At 43.1% G+C, this 20,294-nt stretch overlaps 1 protein-coding gene across 6 annotated transcripts in view; it reads right to left on the bottom strand.

Moving 5' to 3' along the window:
- LOC121580016 (connector enhancer of kinase suppressor of ras 2-like) overlaps window positions 1-19,592 on the bottom strand; it is a 45,509-nt gene extending 25,917 nt beyond the window's left edge. For 3 of the 6 annotated variants that reach the window (XM_041895100.2, XM_045224313.1, XM_045224310.1), the window contains exons 1-9: window positions 19,104-19,592; window positions 13,449-13,612; window positions 7,012-7,214; window positions 4,393-4,480; window positions 3,484-3,525; window positions 3,229-3,348; window positions 2,443-2,502; window positions 2,184-2,252; window positions 756-902 (exon numbers count right to left, since the gene is read on the bottom strand). In XM_041895100.2, coding sequence (XP_041751034.1) covers window positions 756-902; window positions 2,184-2,252; window positions 2,443-2,502; window positions 3,229-3,348; window positions 3,484-3,525; window positions 4,393-4,480; window positions 7,012-7,214; window positions 13,449-13,612; window positions 19,104-19,167 — 957 coding nt within the window. In that variant the 5' untranslated portion in view covers window positions 19,168-19,592. Of the gene's footprint in view, window positions 1-755; window positions 903-2,183; window positions 2,253-2,442; window positions 2,503-3,228; window positions 3,349-3,483; window positions 3,526-4,392; window positions 4,499-7,011; window positions 7,215-13,448; window positions 13,613-19,103 lie in introns of all 6 variants that reach the window. The other 3 variants (XM_045224312.1, XM_045224311.1, XM_045224309.1) reach the window with 1 other exon arrangement.
- Window positions 19,593-20,294: the final 702 nt, after the last annotated feature.

Raw genomic sequence — 20,294 nt, forward strand, 5'->3', positions numbered from 1 at the left:
AGTAAAAGGCACATGACAGCCCACTTGGAGTTTGCCAAAAGGCACCTAAACGACTCAGACCATGAGAAACAAGATTCTCTGGTCTGATGAAACCAAGATTGAACTCTTTTGCCTAAATGCCAAGCGTCACGTCTGGAGGAAACCTGGCACCATCCCTACGGTGAAGCATGGTGGGGGCAGCATCATGCTGTTGGGATGTTTTTCAGCGGCAGGGACTGGGAGACTAGTCAGGATCGAGGGAAAGATGAACGGAGCAAAGTACAGAGAGATCTTTGATGAAAACCTGCTCCCGAGTGCTCAGGACCTCAGACTGGGACGAAGGTTCACCTTCCAACAGGACAACAACCCTAAGCACACAGCCAAGACAACGCAGGAGTGGCTTCGGGACAAGTCTCTGAATGTCCTTGAGTGGACCAGCCAGAGCCCGGACAAAGGTGTTTCAACAAAGTACTGAGTAAAGGGTCTGAATACTTATGTAAATATGAGTAAAGGGGTCTGAATACTTTCCGAATGCACTGTACAAATATTTATTTAATATTTTACCCAAAAATATATGGGGGATTGGAAATTATGCAGACAATTACATTGATAGAAGCCACAATCTATCTGCAATATTAAAGCTGATCTACCCCCTAAAAAAGAAATACATAAATAAAGGAACCACTATAAAGGGAATCGTGTGTGATTTCACATTCAGCCAAACGTACACCCGTTCATCAGTTGTGTGGAGGTTGAAAGTGAAAGTGTTGTCATACTTGCAGGGCTAAGGGTTTCCATCTCATGTTCTTCAGTAGTGCTGGGGTGGATGTGAGTGTGCTCTGTGGGCGCTTCTTCAGAGTCAGTGTAACACCCCCGGGGTCCCCACGCAAAGAATTCACCAGGTTCTTCAACTGCCAGCCCACCTAGCGCCAAAAGCCAACAAACACACACACACATACAATGAAAAACACATAGGGCAAAATTTCGCACGAGCATAGTAGTAGTCATAGGGTAGTCCTATACCAGTATGTAAACGTAAGATAAAGGGGATGGACAGGGAGATATATTTTTTTTTTAACAAAATTCATTACCTTCACCAGAGCTCGCTCTCAGCCAGAGAAGGTTAGCATTTTAAAAATGTTTTCTGTAGGCTGGATGAGCTCTTAATGACGTGTTGTTGTGCTGTTTGTATTGTAAATTGTGTAATGGTGTAGGGCGTTCACTCACTACTGTACAATGTAGAGAAAAACGTAGCAATTCAAGAGGGTGCTACAAAATTCATGTCAAAATGTAGTTTTCTTTACCCTATGTCACTATAAATTACATAGAATGAACCATTAGATTGTTCTCTACAATATTATAACCTTTATATACTTGTACTTGACAGTGTTGATGAAATAAGAATGTTAATTTGCTGTGACCGTTGCTAGTTTAGACTGCGACGCTCTTGGTTATATCTCTTCCATATTTGGCGTTGTGAGGTGGTACCATTTGGAGGTGTTTCCGCTGGTTGGATCAATCAAAATCAACTTGATAACTTCGTCATTTTCACCTCCAGATCCTTGGCTTTCAATGCCTATAATGGCAATCAATCTACGTTGAGCGGGGGCGTTTCTATGGAGATTTAAAGGGAAAGACTCAGAAATACACAATGAAAACAGGAACGCGGAGTGTGGATATTGAAATTCAATCTCTTTGCTTTGTAAATAAATATATATTTAGTCCCTATTTAGTTTTGTAGTCAGCAGATTTCATTTAGAAAAAGCCCATGTTTTCACTCACTAACCTGCAGACACTAGTTAGCTTGTCAGTTGACATTCAAAGTTAGCGCCGTTCTGCCGCGGAGAAGCGCCACAGACTTCTATTGAGCAGTGACCACTTTTTTATCATACCTGTGATGACATTCCATTCACTCTAAACATGCTAAATTCTCAGAGTAAATCGTCTGTAACGTTTGAACCATATATGGTAAATACATGGGGTTTGGACTATTGTTTTTCTGACGGAATTCTCTATTGAATGGACATATTTGTATAAACCTTGAATGAATGAATCCTTTCATGGGTGAACACCCTAAATGTTGTATTGACCACTACTGCTTTCTTGGCCAGGTCGCCCTTGCAAAAAAATACCCTGTGACTCAATGGGTTTCTTCCCGGTTAAATAAAGGTTAAAAAAAGGTATGAAAAGAGAGAGAGACGCACCACTGTCTGATGATTGACCTGGATGACTTCATCGCCTGCATGAATTTTCTTACAGCGGTCAGCCAGAGACTGATGGAGAGGAAGAGACACATAACACAGCTATAAAAACACTGATGGGCCTGATGCTGTTCACTGTCATTAAGGAGATTCACTGTGACACAGCCTTGAGTGACACTTCTCCCTCTCTATCATAGGAGAGTGATCTACGTGCCAAAGTCCTTCATAGCTCTGACTGAGCATGTTAAAGATCAATACTCACTCCCTCTGTAGTTCCAGTGATGACATGCAAGCCATCATATGTCGATTTGATATACATGCCCTATAGAGAGACAGAGAGAGGTAGCTTAGAGCCATAGCCTGAGAATAGTTTGCACATCCATATACAGTACATTACAACAACAATCACATAAATGCATACAGTACAAAGTGACATAAAACACATCCATATTGTACATATTCAATCGGACACTGTCACTCGTAGAGAGGCAAACAGACAAACATACTTAAATGTTCAAGCCTTCCCTCAGAGGGGCTGTAAGTGCATAACAAATGGACACACAGAAACGCATGCGTGTGCACACACACACACACACATTCAGTGCATCTCAGAGTGAGAAGAGAGTAAGAGGTTTATTTTTGTCCCACTCTGCCCACTCCTCTGTTCAGGTTCTATTGACCGTTCTGTATGTGAAAAGCTCTGTTGCCCTCTGTGTGCTCTGTGACCCTCTGTGTGCTCTGTGCATTTGTGTATGTGTGGGGGTGGAAGTTTATAGCCCCAAGTAGGACAGTCATATCTAAGTGCAAGTTAGAGCAAACATGCAGGTTTTAGATAACGGCTTATGTCCACATACTGTACAGGAGAAAGCTACTAAGTAAACACATAGTAGTTACTTTCTGAAATCTATCACCCAGAAGAGTGATCTATTACCCAGAAGGAGTGCATGTTTTGTTGTTGTTGTTGTTGTGTTAGAGAGAGAAAGAGCGAAGGTAAGTAAAAGGCACAAGACCTTCTAGTCTGTACATCTGAGTATCTGGGGAGTCTTACCAGTCCCTCAGTGGACTTGATATTGGCCAGCTGAACCACCTCCAAATGGGCTGACTGGGACACCATCGGGTCAGAGGACAGCGAGATGATGTGATCACACACTCCAGATAGAGTCTTGCACTGTAGAAGGGAAGGATGGAGAGTAGGGAGAGAGCGAAAACAGTGATTTTAGGGATGAGTCGCCAGACTGAGTTATGGGGACTCTAATTCTGTTTGGATGCATTGAAGGGAATGGAAATAAGTGGGCCCACTCACCACATGCAGAATCTTATTTTCTGTCTCATACACAGAACAGTCCTGCCAAACAGAGGGAGATGGAGAGGCAGAGGTTACCACAGGACAATGTGTCAGATAAGTGATCATTATTCCAGTTATAACAAGGTGGCTATATGTAAAGAACAGAGAGGTTCAGCACTGATGCCCCCCCTCCCACACAGACACACACACAAACACACACAAACAGTCCGCCATGCGTCACTCTGCCTTGTCGGGGGCATGCGTCCCTCTCTCCGCTCCTTCTCTCTCGCTACAGACGATATCTCCTTGCCATCAGATAGACTCTACAGACAGCCACACACGGATGAAACCTCTGCTGCGCTACCTGCTGCTCTTTTGGAACACCTCTGCAGCCTTGGACCAGGCCCTCTCGTATGTGCCTGGCTGTCTGAACACGCAATCGTGGCGGTAGAGCCTGTCCCCGTGCCAATCCCTCCAGGACCAGGGCTGAACTAACCCTCCCTCCCTGCAGCCCTCCCTCTAGTGAAGACGGATGCCTCTACACAGTCACAGCCTTCCCCTATTTATATCTATTGGAACAGTTCAGTTCTGCTCCCGCAGTAGGAATTAGAGCAACACAGAGAAACACATCCACATCCTCCCAGCGTGCACACATACTGTATGGTAGGCAGGCAGGCTGTCATGCTCTTTACAAAGGGAAAGGCTACATTTGAGTAGCCTGAGGCTGTCTTTGCTCAGTGAGCATGATGACACATACAGTTATTTCCAATACCAGAGCAGAGAACACAGGTCCTGTGTAAACTAACTAAATTTAAAAAGGCCTTTGAGACATTTTCGTTAATAATCCAGTTTTGGGAAAAACAAACAGTGGTTAACGCTAGCTAGTGGTACAGCTGTATATGTGACTGTGTTTGATGGCTTGCTTACCTGCTGTACAATCGTGGTGAGCTCTAGACACAACTGAATCACATTGTTTCTTGTCATGGAGTAGTCTGCCACTGCTGCGAACGGAGACCTGAAAAAGAAGTAGCACCTGGAATTAACCATTAGATCATTCTTCATTCTAATCCCTTTGACTGGACAATACATGTGGGTGAGTATGATGTTTGTATCTGGTGTCATATTATATACAGTGGGGGAAAAAAGTATTTAGTCAGCCACCAATTGTGCAAGTTCTCCCACTTAAAAAGATGAGAGAGGCCTGTAATTTTCATCATAGGTACACGTCAACTATGACAGACAAAATGAGATTGAAATGAAAAAAAATCCAGAAAATCACATTGTAGGATTTTTTATGAATTTATTTGCAAATTATGGTGGAAAATAAGTATTTGGTCAATAACAAAAGTTTCTCAATACTTTGTTATATACCCTTTGTTGGCAATGACACAGGTCAAACGTTTTCTGTAAGTCTTCACAAGGTTTTCACACACTGTTGCTGGTATTTTGGCCCATTCCTCCATGCAGATCTCCTCTAGAGCAGTGATGTTTTGGGGCTGTCGCTGGGCAACACAGACTTTCAACTCCCTCCAAAGATTTTCTATGGGGTTGAGATCTGGAGACTGGCTAGGCCACTCCAGGACCTTGAAATGCTTCTTATGAAGCCACTCCTTCGTTGCCCGGGCGGTGTGTTTGGGATCATTGTCATGCTGAAAGACCCAGCCACGTTTCATCTTCAATGCCCTTGCTGATGGAAGGAGGTTTTCACTCAAAATCTCACGATACATGGCCCCATTCATTCTTTCCTTTACACGGATCAGTCGTCCTGGTCCCTTTGCAGAAAAACAGCCCCAAAGCATGATGTTTCCACCCCCATGCTTCACAGTAGGTATGGTGTTCTTTGGATGCAACTCAGCATTCTTTGTCCTCCAAACACGACGAGTTGAGTTTTTACCAAAAAAGTTCTATTTTGGTTTAATCTGACCATATGACATTCTCCCAATCCTCTTCTGGATCATCCAAATGCACTCTAGCAAACTTCAGACGGGCCTGGACATGTACTGGCTTAAGCAGGGGGGACACGTCTGGCACTGCAGGATTTGAGTCCCTGGCGGCGTAGTGTGTTACTGATGGTAGGCTTTGTTACTTTGGTCCCAGCTCTCTGCAGGTCATTCACTAGGTCCCCCCGTGTGGTTCTGGGATTTTTGCTCACCGTTCTTGTGATCATTTTGACCCCACGGGGTGAGATCTTGCGTGGAGCCCCAGATCGAGGGGAGATTATCAGTGGTCTTGTATGTCTTCCATTTCCTAATAATTGCTCCCACAGTTGATTTCTTCAAACCAAGCTGCTTACCTGTTGCAGATTCAGTCTTCCCAGCCTGGTGCAGGTCTACAATTTTGTTTCTGGTGTCCTTTGACAGCTCTTTGGTCTTGGCCATAGTGGAGTTTGGAGTGTGACTGTTTGAGGCTGTGGACAGGTATATTTTATACTGATAACAAGTTCAAACAGGTGCCATTAATACAGGTAACGAGTGGAGGACAGAGGAGCCTCTTAAAGAAGAAGTTACAGGTGACCAAATACTTATTTTCCACCATAATTTGCAAATAAATTCATTAAAAATCCTACAATGTGATTTTCTGGATTTTTTTCTTCTCAATTTGTCTGTCATAGTTGACGTGTACCTATGATGAAAATTACAGGCCTCTCTCATCTTTTTAAGTGGGAGAACTTGCACAATTGGTGGCTGACTAAATACTTTTTTCCCCCACTGTATGACAATGACAGTTATCTATGAAGCTGGTATTGTTCAGTTCTTAAATTAGAGTGCAGGTCTAGGGAATCAAACTAATAATTCAGCCTTTATTCAGGTTTGTTTACTGCATATGGTACTCTTAATACATCCACCCACACGCCGGTCCACACACACACACAAACACGAACACACACACACAGACACACAGACACACACTGTCTGGCAGCAACTCACAGAGGACCTGAGGAGGATTAACAGCAGCTCTTAACAGTGCTCTCATGGCCAACCTCTCAAAAACAACCCTTACATAAAGGCTTTACTCATCATTTGTTTGTCAGCTGATTGCTCATGGAGATTATGTAAGGACATCAACTTTTGAGTGGTCGAAAACAGACCCTGTCTGTCTGCTACCCAGTGAACCATCTCTGACCCTTGACCTCTGAATTAATTATGGGTAAATGTTTATATGACACCCTATAGGCCTGGACAAAAGTAGTGCATTACATTGGGAACTGTGTGATTGAAAAACAACCTATGAGAGTAGTCTGTGTATGATAGTGTGTCTCTGAGTATGTACAGTGTGTACAGATGCGGTCAAATATATTATTGCACTTTACGGTGAAGTGCAATGGAGCAGAATGTTCTGTTTTCTCTTTTCAAAACTGGTTGAATGGCTATTTTACTCTGTAGGCACCTGAAACTTACCACAGGTGAGATAAATTACACAGTAAAGAGAATCACTTGCCTCCAACCACATTCATTTGAATAATTTACTTGTTTTACTTTGAAGTGAAAAGTTCTGTATGTGATTACGTGTGTGTGTATGTGTACTGTAGCTCTTTGCAAATCTCACCTATCCAGCCAGGCCAGCAGGCTCTTGGCTGCAGCGATGAGGTCCACCACAGAGGTGAGGAAGTCATTGGGCAGCTTGTGGGTGGCGCGGCCATCATAGTGACCACTGCGACGCCTCCCTGTGATGAAGTTCTGCAGGTTCTTGGCTGAGGCATTCAGCTTGTGGGATAGAGTCTTCAGATTCTCTGTCTCCAGACCGTAGTTCTGAGAGAGAGAGAGAGAGAGAGAGAGAGAGAGAGAGAGAGAGAGAGAGAGAGAGAGAGAGAGAGAGAGAGAGAGGATTTGGTTTGGTTTTGGTCGACTCTTGTTGTCATTATAATTTATTACCGGAATGTTATTGCTGTTGTACAGTATTTGTGATTTTGTATGATTTCTGTTGTTTTATGTTTCTACAGAACCCTCCTGAAGAGGAGATGATGCGTCTCAAGGGGTTTTAACCTGTCGATATCAATTCAAAACAAAATACAGAAACTTCAGAGCCAATATTATACACAATCACAGGACTATAGTGTGTGAAGAACAAAGTGCACACTAACCAGTAAGTCACATCCTGTACATGTGAAGGCAACTAAAGGAGAAAATTCAAGGTTACTAACTTTCCCAAAAGCTGTAAATATACTGTAAGATAATGTTGTTTAGATAATCAAGTCAACAGTAATAATAAAAACGCTCCCTATACTCCCTTTCACGTAAACACTCTTCACCCTCGTTCAAAGGAAGGGAATGTGGCATGAACACACAATTCACTGTAACATGTTTCTTTCCATACAGGCAGAGAAAGTACAGGGATTAAAAGTGTGGTAAATAGAAAGCCAGTCATACTAACGGGCTCACAGGGAGTCCAGCCCGCCTGCTTATGCCTGTCTCACTGTGTGACAAACGTGAGGATCGAACAGAACCAGTGACCCATCAGACCCGCCTCCCACTCCACCTCCAGCTGTCACCTCGCATGTGTGGGGAAACCAGAACACTCATTACCCGCTACCCACAATGCCCCACTGCACGTGGGGGCCTGTGGACGTCTGTCATGAGAGGGTTTCTTGGAGGGGGGCTTTCCGATGAGTAATCGTATTTAATACAGCAGTGCCTGACTGACTGACTTAACCAAATCCCAGTTACATAAGGGGCTTTGGGAGTGAAGGCGAGCTTACCCGTACAGCTAGGGAGGATGAGTGGGCTTCAGATAACATTTGTGACCTCTGTCTGCTGACTCTCTATCCCCTCCTCTCTCTCTCTCTCCCCTCCTCTCTCTCTCTCTCCCCTCCTCTCTCTATCTATTCCCTCCTCTCTCTCTCTCTCTCTCTCTCTCTCTCTCTCTCTCTCTCTCTCTCTCTCTCTCTCTCCCCTCCTCTCTCTATCTATTCCCTCCTCTCTCTCTCTCTCTCTCTCTCTCTCTCTCTCTCTCTCTCTCTCTCTCTCTCTCTCTCTCTCTCTCTCTCTCCCCTCCTCTCTCTCGCTATCCCCTCACCTCTCTCTCTCTATCCCCTCCTCTCTCTCTCCCCTCCTCTCTCTCTATCACCTCCTCTCTCTATTCCCTCCTCTCGCTCTCTATCCCCTCCTCTCTATATCTATTCCCTCCTCTCTCTCTCTCTATCCCTTCCTCTTTCTCTTTATCCCTCCTCTCTCTCTCTCTCTCTCTCTCTCTCTCTCTCTCAAATAAACAGTTTTATTTGTCACATGCTTCGTAAACAACAGGTGTAGACTTGCAGAGAAATAATAAAAAATAGAAAAAGTATAACACAAGGAATAAATACACAATGAGTAACGATAACTTAATAATAATTTTAAAAAAAACTTGGCTATATACACAGGGTACCAGTACCGAGTCGATGTGCAGGGGTAGGAGGTTATTGAGGTAGATACAGTTGAAGTCGGAAGTTTACATACACCTTAGCCAAATACATTTAAACTCAGTTTTTCACAATTCCTGACATTTAATCCTAGTAATAATTCCCTGTCTTAGGTCAGTTAGGATCATCACTTTATTTTAAGAATGTGAAATGTCAGAATCAAAGTAGAGAATTATTTCTTTCAGCTTTTATTTCTTTCATCACATTCCCAGTGGGTCAGAAGTTTACATACACTCAATTAGTATTTGGTAGCATTGCCTTTAAATTGTTTATCTTGGGTCAAATGTTTCGGGTAGCCGTCCACAAGCTTCCCACAATAAGTTGGGTGAATTTTGGCCCATTCCTCCTGACAGAGCTGGTGAAAGTAAGTTTTGTAGGTCTCTTTGCTCGCACACGCTTTTTCAGTTCTGCCCACAAATGTTCTATAGGATTGAGGTCAGGGCTTTGTGATGGCCACTCCAATACCTTGACTTTGTTGTCCTTAAGCCATTTTGCCACCACTTTGGAAGTATGCTTGGGGTCATTGTCCATTTGGAAGACCAATTTGCGACCAAGCTTTAACTTCCTGACTGATGTCTTGAGATGTTTGCTCAATGTATCCACATAATTTTCCTTCCTCATGATGCCATCTATTTTGTGAAGTGCACCAGTCGCTCATGCAGCAAAGCACCCCCACAGCATGATGCTGCCACCACCGTGCTTCACGGTTGGGATGGTGTTCTTCGGCTTGCAAGCTACCCCCTTTTTCCTCCAAAAAGTACGATCTTTGTCCCCATGTGCAATTGCAAACCGTATTCTGGCTTTTTTATGGCGGTTTTGGAGCAGTGGCTTCTTCCTTGCTGAGCGTCCTTTCATGTTATGTCGATATAGGACTCGTTTTACTGTGGATATAGATACTTTTGTACCTGTTTCCTCCAGCATCTTCACAAGGTCCTTTGCTGTTGTTCTGGGATTGATTTGCACCTTTCGCACTAAAGTATGTTCATCTCCATGGTACCATGGTGTTTATACTTGCATACTATTGTTTGTATAGATGAACGTGATACCTTCAGGCATTTGGAAATTGCTCCCAAGGATGAACCAGACTTGTGGAGGTCTACAAATTTTTTTCTGAGGTCTTAGCTGATTTCTTTTGATTTTCCCATGATGTCAAGCAAAGAGGCACTGAGTTTGAAGGTAGGCCTTGAAATACATCCACAGGTACACCTCCAATTGACTGAAATTATGTAAATTAGCCTATCAGAAGCTTCTAAAGCCATGATATCATTTTCTGGAATTTTCCAAGCTGTTTAATGGCACAGTCAACTTAGTGTATGTAAACTTCTGTCCCACTGGAATTGTGATACAGTGAATTATAAGTGAAATAATCTGTCTGTAAACAATTGTTGGAAATATTACTTGTGTCATGCACAAAGTAGATGTCCTAACCGACTTGCCAAAGCTATAGTTTGTTAACAGGAAATTTGTGGAGTGGTTGAAAAATGAGTTTTAATGACTCCAACCTAAGTGTATGTAAACTTCCAACTTCAACTGTAGGTAGAGATAAAGTGGCTAAGCAACAATATATACACTGAGTATCCCAAACATTAGGAACACCTTCCTAATATTGAATTAAACCCCTCTCTTTTGCCCTCAGAAAAGCCTCAATTTGTCGGGGCATGGACTCTACAAGGTGTCGAAAGTGTTCCACAGGGATGCTGGCCCATGTTGACTCCAATGCTTCCCACAGATGTGTCCAGTTGGCTGGATGTCCTTTGGGTGGTGGACCATTCTTGATACACACAGGAAATTGTTGAGTGTGAAAAACCCAGCAGCGTTGCAATTCTTGACACAAACCGGTTCGCCTGGCACCTATGACCATACCCCGTTCAAAGGCACTTAAATGTTTTGTCTTGCCCATTCTCCCTCTGAATGGCACACATACACAATCCATGTCTCTAGGCTTAAAAATCCTTCTTTAACCTGTCTCCTCCCCTTCATCTACACTGATTGAAGTGTATTTAACAAGTGACATCAGTATGGGATCATAGCTTTCACCTGGATTCACCTGGTCAGTCTATGTCATGGAAAGAGCAGTCTATGTCATGTTCTTAAAGTTTTGTACACTCAGTGTATAATAAACAGTAGCAGCAGCGTATGTGATGAGTCAGAAGAGTTTGTGCAAAAAGGGTCAATGCAGATAGCCTGGGTAACTATTTGTTAACTATTTAACTAACTATTTAGCAGTCTTATGGCTTGGGGGTAGAAGCTGTTCAGGGTCCTGTTGGTTCCAGACTTGGTGCATCGGTACCGCTTGCCATGCGGTAGCAGAGAGAACAGTCTATGAGACAGCCTACAGGGAGGTCAGACACCTGGCAGTGTGGTGCCAGGACAACAACCTCTCCCTCAATGTCAGCAAGAAAAAGGAGCTGATAGTGGACTACAGGAAACGGAGGGCCGAACATGCCCCCATCCACATTGACGGGGCTGTAGTGGAGCAGGTCGGGAGCTTCAAGTTCCTCAGTGTCCACATCACTAAGGAACTATCATTGTCCACATTTACCAACACAGTCGTGAAGAGGGCATGACAACGCCTCTTCCCCTCAGGAGGCTGAAAAGATTCAGCATGGGCCCTCAGATCCTCAAAAACGTATACAGCTGCACCATTGAGAGCATCTTGACTGGCTGCATCACCGCTTGGTATGGCAACTGCTTGGCATCCGACCGCAAGGCGCTACAGAGGGTAGTGCGTACGGCTCAGTACATCACTAGGGCCGAGCTCCCTGTCATCCAGGACCTCTGTACCAGGCGGTGTCAGAGGAAGGCCCTAAAAATTGTCAAAGACTTCAGCCACCCAAGTCATAGACTGTTCTCTCTGCTACCGCTCAGCAAGCGGTACCAATGCACCAAGTCTGGAACCAACTTGACCCTGAACAGCTTCTACCCCCAAGCCATTAGACTGCTAAACAGTGAGTTAAATAGTTATCCCACCTCACTCGTTTCCCTTTATTCCCATCAATCTCACCCACTCAATCTCTACTCGCATCCTCTCTCTTCTCTCTCATCCTCCATCTCCCCCTCTTTCTCTCCATCTATTATTTTCTGTTGGTCATCGTTCTTTATCATCCATGTGTCACACCCACCCAGACCACCCTAGAAACTGGTGTGATTGTGTTGTGTGTGTGTGGGGTGGTGTGATTGTGTCTGTACAGTATGTGTGGGGTGGCAGAGAGAATGGGAAATTAGTCCAGGGGATTATCAGAGATGATTAATGTTTCTTTTCAGTGAGTGACTATCCCTCCAGCACACAGATGGAACAAGGGAAATTAACTGACAAACAGGGCAATTACCTGATCTATCACAACACTGACAGCCTAAAACAGATGTTGGCCAACCGTGAGTATGTCATCAACTAATTATCAATAATCATAAAGAAAATGCAACCTAAAGGGAATATAGAATGATAGAATGTCCTAAAATGGACACAGACGTCAGACAAACAAAACATACAAGATAGAACAAGAGTCTGAAATGCTGTCAGTGCAGAAATGCTTTAACATATCCCAGCACTTCACTCCTAAACTGTAAAGACTCTTACAGTTAAGCACTACCCCCGCCAGCTGCCTGTCTGACCTCTAAAAAGGGGTCTTCACTATGGCCAAAAAAGAAGGGGTTTGTTTCCCGGACACAGATTAAGCCTAGACCTAGACTATTTGAGTTAGTCTCTGGATGGTTCTCTGACTTCCTGACTTGATTCACACTCTTTGGTGGGTTCATCGATCCTCAATGATTCTCAACTCCTAATCTTGAGCAAATTACACTCATTAGAGCCAATTACACTCACTGGAGTATTTTTTTATTTTTTACATTTTCAGTCATTTAGCAGACGCTCTTATCCAGAGCGACTTACAGTTAGTGAGTGCATACATTTTCATACTGTATCTGTATCTGACATAGACTTTGAAAAAGCACCTGCGAATAGGCTACCAGTGTGGCAAGTGCCACTGGTTGGTGGTAAGCTTTCTTGACTTGGTAATTCATTTTTGCAAAAACATGGCTAACCTTTGTTTAACCAGTTAAACAGCTGTTCTTTTAGTGCAAATGTGTTTGGAGTTAACTTTCTTGCTAATTGGCAGTTAAGAGTTTACACTTCATCCTCCAATTATTTACATTTACATTTTAGTCATTTAGCAGACGCTCTTATCCAGAGCGACTTACAGGAGCAATTAGGGTTAAGTGCCTTGCTTAAGGGCACATTGACAGATTTTTCACCTAGTCGGCTCGGGGATTAGAACCAGCGACCTTTCGGTTACTGGCACAACGCTCTTACCCACTAAGCTACCTGCCGCAAATTATAATGTGGGGAGGTCAAAATAGTGAAAAACGATCTACCATATCTATTCATTTAAAAATATATGTTGATTATTTCGCCTTGCCACTTTCATTCACCTGATGATAAGACAAGACGTGAAAGAAAAGGTTTGGTAACATATGATGGGGTCCCTGGGTTGCCGGTTTGCCTGGGAGGGGGTCCCTGGGCAAGAAAAGGTTGAAGACCCCTGCTCTAGAGGGGAATGAAATGGCTGAGTGAAAGGGATGGAGGACTCACCAGGGCACAGAGTAGGTCCACAGCCTCCAGGATGAGCTCCTGGTGTCCGATGCGGGACACTCCCAGGTCCTCCAGCTCCTGGTGGGTGATACGAAGCAGCTGGTCTCCCCCCACCTTCTCCCTCTCAAACGTCTTAATGTACTGCAGCAGACAGTCATCCAGCCCTGGAGGGAGTGGAGGAGATGACGCGGTGAAAACTCTCATTACAAAGGGATATATTCAGGTAAACAGATTTGTATTGGCTTACTCCTCTCTGCTGCTGTCTGCTACTACTTTATACACATGTATTGATTTATGTTTCATTGAGAAATAGCATATACAGCATATTATTTTGAGAGACAACATAATTTCATTTAAGTAACAATAATCTTTGTATCAACTCCATCCATCCAGATTATTACGAAGGCCGATGCAGGCAGTGTGTTTCAGATGTAAGCTCCAACAACCTCAGTCCCTCACAGGCATCAGTATAAATATTGTGTGTGAAGATGTTATGTTATCTAGGCAGGGCTGTGTGAAGAAACTCCCTCTTATCAGTTCAGCTCTGCAGTCCTGAGGGATCTACAGTGACTCTATCACTCCATCTTGTCTCTCCCCCCCACCCCCCTCTCTACCCCCCCTCTCTCTATCTCTGACTGTGTGTGTGTGTTAGCATGTGTGTGTCTGTGTGTGAGTATGAGTGTGTTTGTGTCTGCGTCACTCATTTCTGGGCTTTGAAACTGCATCCTGTGAGTTTGTGCCAGTGCTTGGTTTAATGAAAATGGACAAACAGAGATCTCAGAGATGAACACATGTGGCACAGAGCTGAACATAGTGCCATTCTGGGCACCGCTGAACAGACATAAACACACAGCCTCACCAAGCTTTAATCACCCACGTAATGCAGACCTCCACACATGTCCAACAAATTACAGTGGTACGTACAACCTACAAACAACCAACATATGCATAACCCCTACGCATACCATTCCTCCTATTATTAACAGAACCCACACACAGAACTACACAAAAAGTATCATATCTTTATAAAGACCATGACACATTCAAACACTCTCACATTTACTGCACACTTACAGCCCACTCATAACCAACAGTTGACACAGGTCTTTCATGAGTAAACATTTAGCTCCACACTAAACCCACTTGACACACAGTACCATCCTTCCATCCTTCCCTCCCTCCCTGGTGGAGGAACAGAGGAGCTGTTCAAACTGATCCTCCTATCCCACTGGCATACAAACACAGAGATAGCACCATCTCTGTCATTATCTCTGAAAGCTTTCATTCACAGCTGTACAAACGCCTGTCTAAATGTGGACTAAACACTCACACAGAATCACACAATCTCTCCACCACTGACACACACTGCTGTCTCACACACACACACACACACAATACACACACACACATCATGGATCTCATCTCAAGGACTGTTGTCTCAAATAGGGGCAGACCTACTTGGCAGAGCCTGATGTTGTCACGGAAACGCCCCCGCTCTTCATGGATGGTGACATTATCCTCACATTGGCTAAGATACTGATACACATATGAACACACACACATGTAAACACACATATACATCTTGACATACAACACACACTCAGAGAGGGCGGTGGAGAGAAAGCAGAACCAGTCAGGTTGTCTGTGTTTTGGTCCAGAGCACAACAGCTCAATTTTCCTCATCTCTCTCATTCTCAGTGTTTCTCAATCTCTCCCTCATCCACTCTCCCACACTCTTTCTCTCCTTTCTCCTCCCACGGTCAGCCTCCCACAAAGAAGGCTGTGGAGTCCTCATCTCCTCCTTTTGATTCAGTCTCAGTATGTTCTCGGGCCTGGACCTAATGAAGCATTCGGCTCAAGATCAGCTGGCAGAGAAATTATGGAGAAGCAACAAGAGGAGAGTTCTATGGCTTTGCATACAATTTAAGGGCTTAACAAATCAGCCTCTTTACCCAGTTAATCAAGACCCATTTGTCAATGAAGAAATCCCCATGTTGCTATAGAAACCATGCAGTGGGGTTTGGAGTAGAGTGGCTCCTGCAAGACAACAAGACAACAATACTGTAACTAAACATGTAAGTGAAAAGGTAGAGAGAAAGAAAAGACCCCTCTAATGTCTTCCCACCAAAACAAGCAGGGACATTGTCTAAAGTATGAATGCTCTGCCTCTCCAGATAACAGAGCTATCTCCCTACATAAATTTGTATTTGTCCTTTAAAACAGCTATATTACACCTCAATTCAGAGATGGGCTTTGTCATTCTAAATGGGCAGAGCAACCCTTCTATAACAAACTAGCCTAGCTTTACCCCACTTTGCATAGAGCCTTCCCCCCACTTTGCAGAGAAATCCCCCCTTAATCAACTGGCCTGGCCTCCCTAAACAAACAGAGCTATTCTTTGTGATGAGACCAATGGATGAGACAGACAGTCACCCTGACTGGGAAGAGCACACAGAGAGACACAGAAAGAGATGAGATGAGAGATCTGATTAAGAGACTATTAATCTGCTAGTAATTGAGGCTGCGGTGAGTAAGTTGTGTTTAGTGCTGTGATACATGATTGTGTTGGCTTTGTAGGGGAGGGTGCACTATGCTAATCTACATCATTTATCATTGTCAAGAGACATGGGCAGGGTGCCAGCCAGTCAGATCAAAACACACGCACACACACAGTTTAAGACGATAAACACACTTTAACCAGAGAATCATGCTGTAAATTTGCACACACATATACTATAGTCTATACATACACTCACATACCCAACATATGGCACATAATAATATTCAAACATCAAATGCATGCAATGCTATGCAACACAAGTGAGGAAATTGGTCTAATTTTCGACATGATTTTGCTAGGGCAGTGCATTACAGCTTAGCTAGCTTGACAATCATCTCAGTAATTGCCTTTAGCACAAATGTATGGCAGGTGTTTTGTTTGAAATTAACAAATGTAAGATTAAAAATATATATTTTCATAAAACCCTTAGCTTGAACATTAACCAAGTATTTGCAGCTGTTTAAACCAGGGGGGTTGGAACCGGTTCAGGGAACAGAAGCCAAAACTGGAAAATAACAAACATTTTCAAGGAACAGAAACGGAATCTGGAACAAAAGTTATCCATACTGTTCCAGAACAGAACCGTTATTTTAAAAGCATAGGAACCGGTTAATAACATTATTTTACATTCCAGGCATTTTTCAGTCGCATCTTGTGCCATAGGCTACACTTGTCTGTCCATCACGCATGTAAACAACTAGCTTGCCTGTTCTATCCGTACTGGTTGGTGAAGTAATTTAATGAGCTAAATGTAAAATATATATATATTTCACAGGTTAAAAAAGGAACAGAAAATAATGATATAAACTGTCACTTTTTGGGGGGTTAGAACCGGATCAGAACTTTATTTTGCTGTTCGGAACAGTGGAACGAAATAAAAACAATAGTGGTTCTGTTCAGAACGTTCCAACCCCTGGTTTAAACTGCAATATATGTGTAAATAAATTATATTGTCATAATGCACAGTTCACCCTTCATTTAAAAGACCATCTATCGTAAGTGGAGGGGTTTCTCTGTGGAGAGGTCTTTGTCGGCGCTGAGAGAGTAGAGCTTGGACACAGGAAGCGCCAGGAGTATGCAGAGAGTGCCATTATGGGAAGTTCACTGGGTGCTCCTATTTGGCCTCAGGTGACATCACTGAGCCCTATGCTAATGATGGAACCTCTGAATAGTAATGATGAGGTGGAGATGCTGTGGGCACTTGCGACGGGGAGTTTAAGAATGGATCCGAGACAAGATCACACAAACTCCATTTCCTTTCCTTTGTGACTGTGGCATCTTCCTCCATCCCTCACTTTACATCACCATTACTAGGCTCTGGGCCTAGAACTTGTCTCAGCTCCACTCATCCGATGTTTCTTCCAGTCCTTATCTCCTCTCCATCTCTTCCAATATACAATCTCTTTCTCTTCTCTTCATCAGCTCCGAATCTCATCATCATTATCTTCTGCCATTCCCTCTTACTCTTCCATTACATCCCTCTAATCCTACTATTCCACTTGTCTTTCCAAGCAAAAGCACACACACCTATCCACATACACACACACACACACTGACGCCTTGACTACTACAGTGCCTTGCAAAGCCAGCTGAGCTGCTGTGTATGTTTGGAGCATGTCTGAATCTTTGAGTTTTGAGTCAGTGGAGGCGTGAATAAGTAAATGAACACGTTGGTTGGATCATCACTGTGAGGTTATAATCCTCCACATTTGTACTCTGCTCAGCAGAGACAAACAACACATTACACAGTAATAACGACATATATGAACACAGACGTACACAGGCATGTGATACACACAAAACACATGACAGTAACACACAATTCATGTAAACAATAAACATAGAATGAACAGAAAACATATCCTCTCTCAAATTAATATGCATGCCTCCCCCCACCCCCATGAATATGCATGCCTTTTGGCCTACATTATCTAAACAAGTCTGAGAAGTGTATCAACTGTTACCGCTCCACTTCATTCTAAACTGGAGTCAGTAGTTCATACAATTCATAATGGAAGAAGAACAACGTCTATTTGAGGTGGTGTATGTGTGTGTGTCAGGAAGCCTAGTGTGTGTGTTAAAGACAGTCTTATCAACTGCAGTTACAGCAAGCCACAGTGGCTCAACAGCACATAGGGCACTACCACCATCTGGTTAAGCATCTCTCCAAAGTAACATGGGCCTACCGCCAGCCTTGATCCATGGCCTCACACACACTACATCTCTCATATGAATCACCCGAAGTAGCTTATCTTCTTCATCCAAGATATAGCTATTACTGCATTATTACCACCACCTGTGTTGCAGATCTGAAATAGTATTTTTGGATGTAGTTAATAAATAATTGATATATTTAGTATTTGCACTAGATCCACTCCAGAGTGATGATGTAATAGCTATTAGTAATATATTCTCTAGAGTCCATCTTTGACTTTCCCTTAGATGGGTGGGACTCAGAGAATCAACAACTATCTCAGCTCCACATCCATGGAAATTAAATAAGGTATTTTAAGATATATTAGTGTCTCTCTTATATACATTTGAGTTTGTTCCATTAATTATATTCTGCATAATCGGAAACATCAAATGCTTCATTTCAAATAGCTACAGTTTTTACTATAACTACTTTTTTCATTTCAGTGTCATTTATCCCAATGCCTTCATTTCAGTAGATAATTTATCCTATAATGGCAATATTCAGACCGATCTGAAATGCCACTTCAAAGGCAAATACTGCCTCCATACAGAACTCTTTCAAATACCACTAAACCAACTCATCCACCAGTGCTTTGAGATTTCAGCCCACATTTCTATTTAAATTTGAATTACATTAGTGATATTGAGAGCCCACATAGTAAAGAATAGAATAGAATATAAATCTGTTGCCATAATAATTGAATACATTATACTGAGGTCCAGCAGGTGTTTTTGTTTCACCCAATCGCCAGTGATGGCTCTAGCCTCGCACTGTTCATTGATCGGAGTTGGGCGCATTTGGTGCCGTTATACTTGAGTCCAGAGAATATATATTTCCCAGCATTTTGTGTGCAGGTTGATAGGCAACACCTAATGCACATCTTGAAACCGTGGCGTACCTTTCATCCAGTCCACCACTTGACTCGAACTCCACTTGCTTACAGGCTCCATGACCAGAGCCATTGTAGAAGTTTTTCAGGTCTCGCCTGACAAAAGAAACGCTCCAACAAGCCCAAAATTCACAAATGTTTGGTTCTGTAATCCGTTTTCCTGTTTTATAACAACGACGAGGGAGGTCCAACGGATCCGAGACTACGTTATTTTCTGAGTGGCTTGATTCGAGTCCGATAGATTTCTACACATTCGTCTGCGGTTGGTGCTTGTTCTATTGTGCGCTCGAATATCTCCCTTGTTTGTCATTAATGCCAGGCTGCTGCACGATTCTGGTCGCACCGTCCGCGACCCTCTCACCAATTCATCTCATACTATCCTAAAGAGAAGGCATTTACTGGCGTCTGTGGGTTTATTTCCCAGTCGCAAAGTGCCGTCCACGCATTCTCCTTCTAGACTGCTACCACCCCATCTGTGAGTCACACTCGCCGCTTGCAGGCGTCCCCCCCCCCCTCATCAGACGCACGTTCACTGTATCTCCCTCCTCTTTCTCTCCCTCTCGCCCATGTTTCCCTCGCGTCTTGGTCGTTGCTCACGCCTACATCATACAAGCAAGCTCAGCCTAGTGGAAACGACGGTCGTAACTGAGGCGAGGATACTGAAATATCTCATTCTCTTATTCTAATCCTCTGGAAAGCAACATTATGAAAGGGAAGAACGAGACTATTGCAAAAAAATATATATATATATATATTTGAAATAACAGATAATCCATTTAATAGCTCAAGATTTATAATACTTTGGAATACTTGCACCTCTATACATTATGAGTTTTTATTGAAGGGTTCTGATAAAGGCCTATTCATTATTAAAGGGGCAATCTGCAGTTGCTGCTACATTCATTTTTGGATTTGTGTAGGGTATGGGTTACCCTATTATAAGATCATTATGAAAGTATGGGCGTTTATTCTAATTGATTATTAAAATAAACTAATTGTCCTTGCTTAAAGGGATAATCTGTAATTGATACATTCATTTTTAGACTTTAAATGAATTAGATGTTGGAACATTGCTGCGGGGACTTGCTTCCATTCAACCACAAGAGCATGAGAGAGGTTGGGCACTGATTACATTTACATTTACATCATTTAGCAGACGCTCTTGGTGCATTCACCTTATAGCCAGTGGGATAACCACTT

The sequence above is a fragment of the Coregonus clupeaformis genome, chromosome 13 (assembly GCF_020615455.1).
Source record: "Coregonus clupeaformis isolate EN_2021a chromosome 13, ASM2061545v1, whole genome shotgun sequence".
Taxonomy (NCBI): Eukaryota; Metazoa; Chordata; class Actinopteri; order Salmoniformes; family Salmonidae; genus Coregonus; species Coregonus clupeaformis.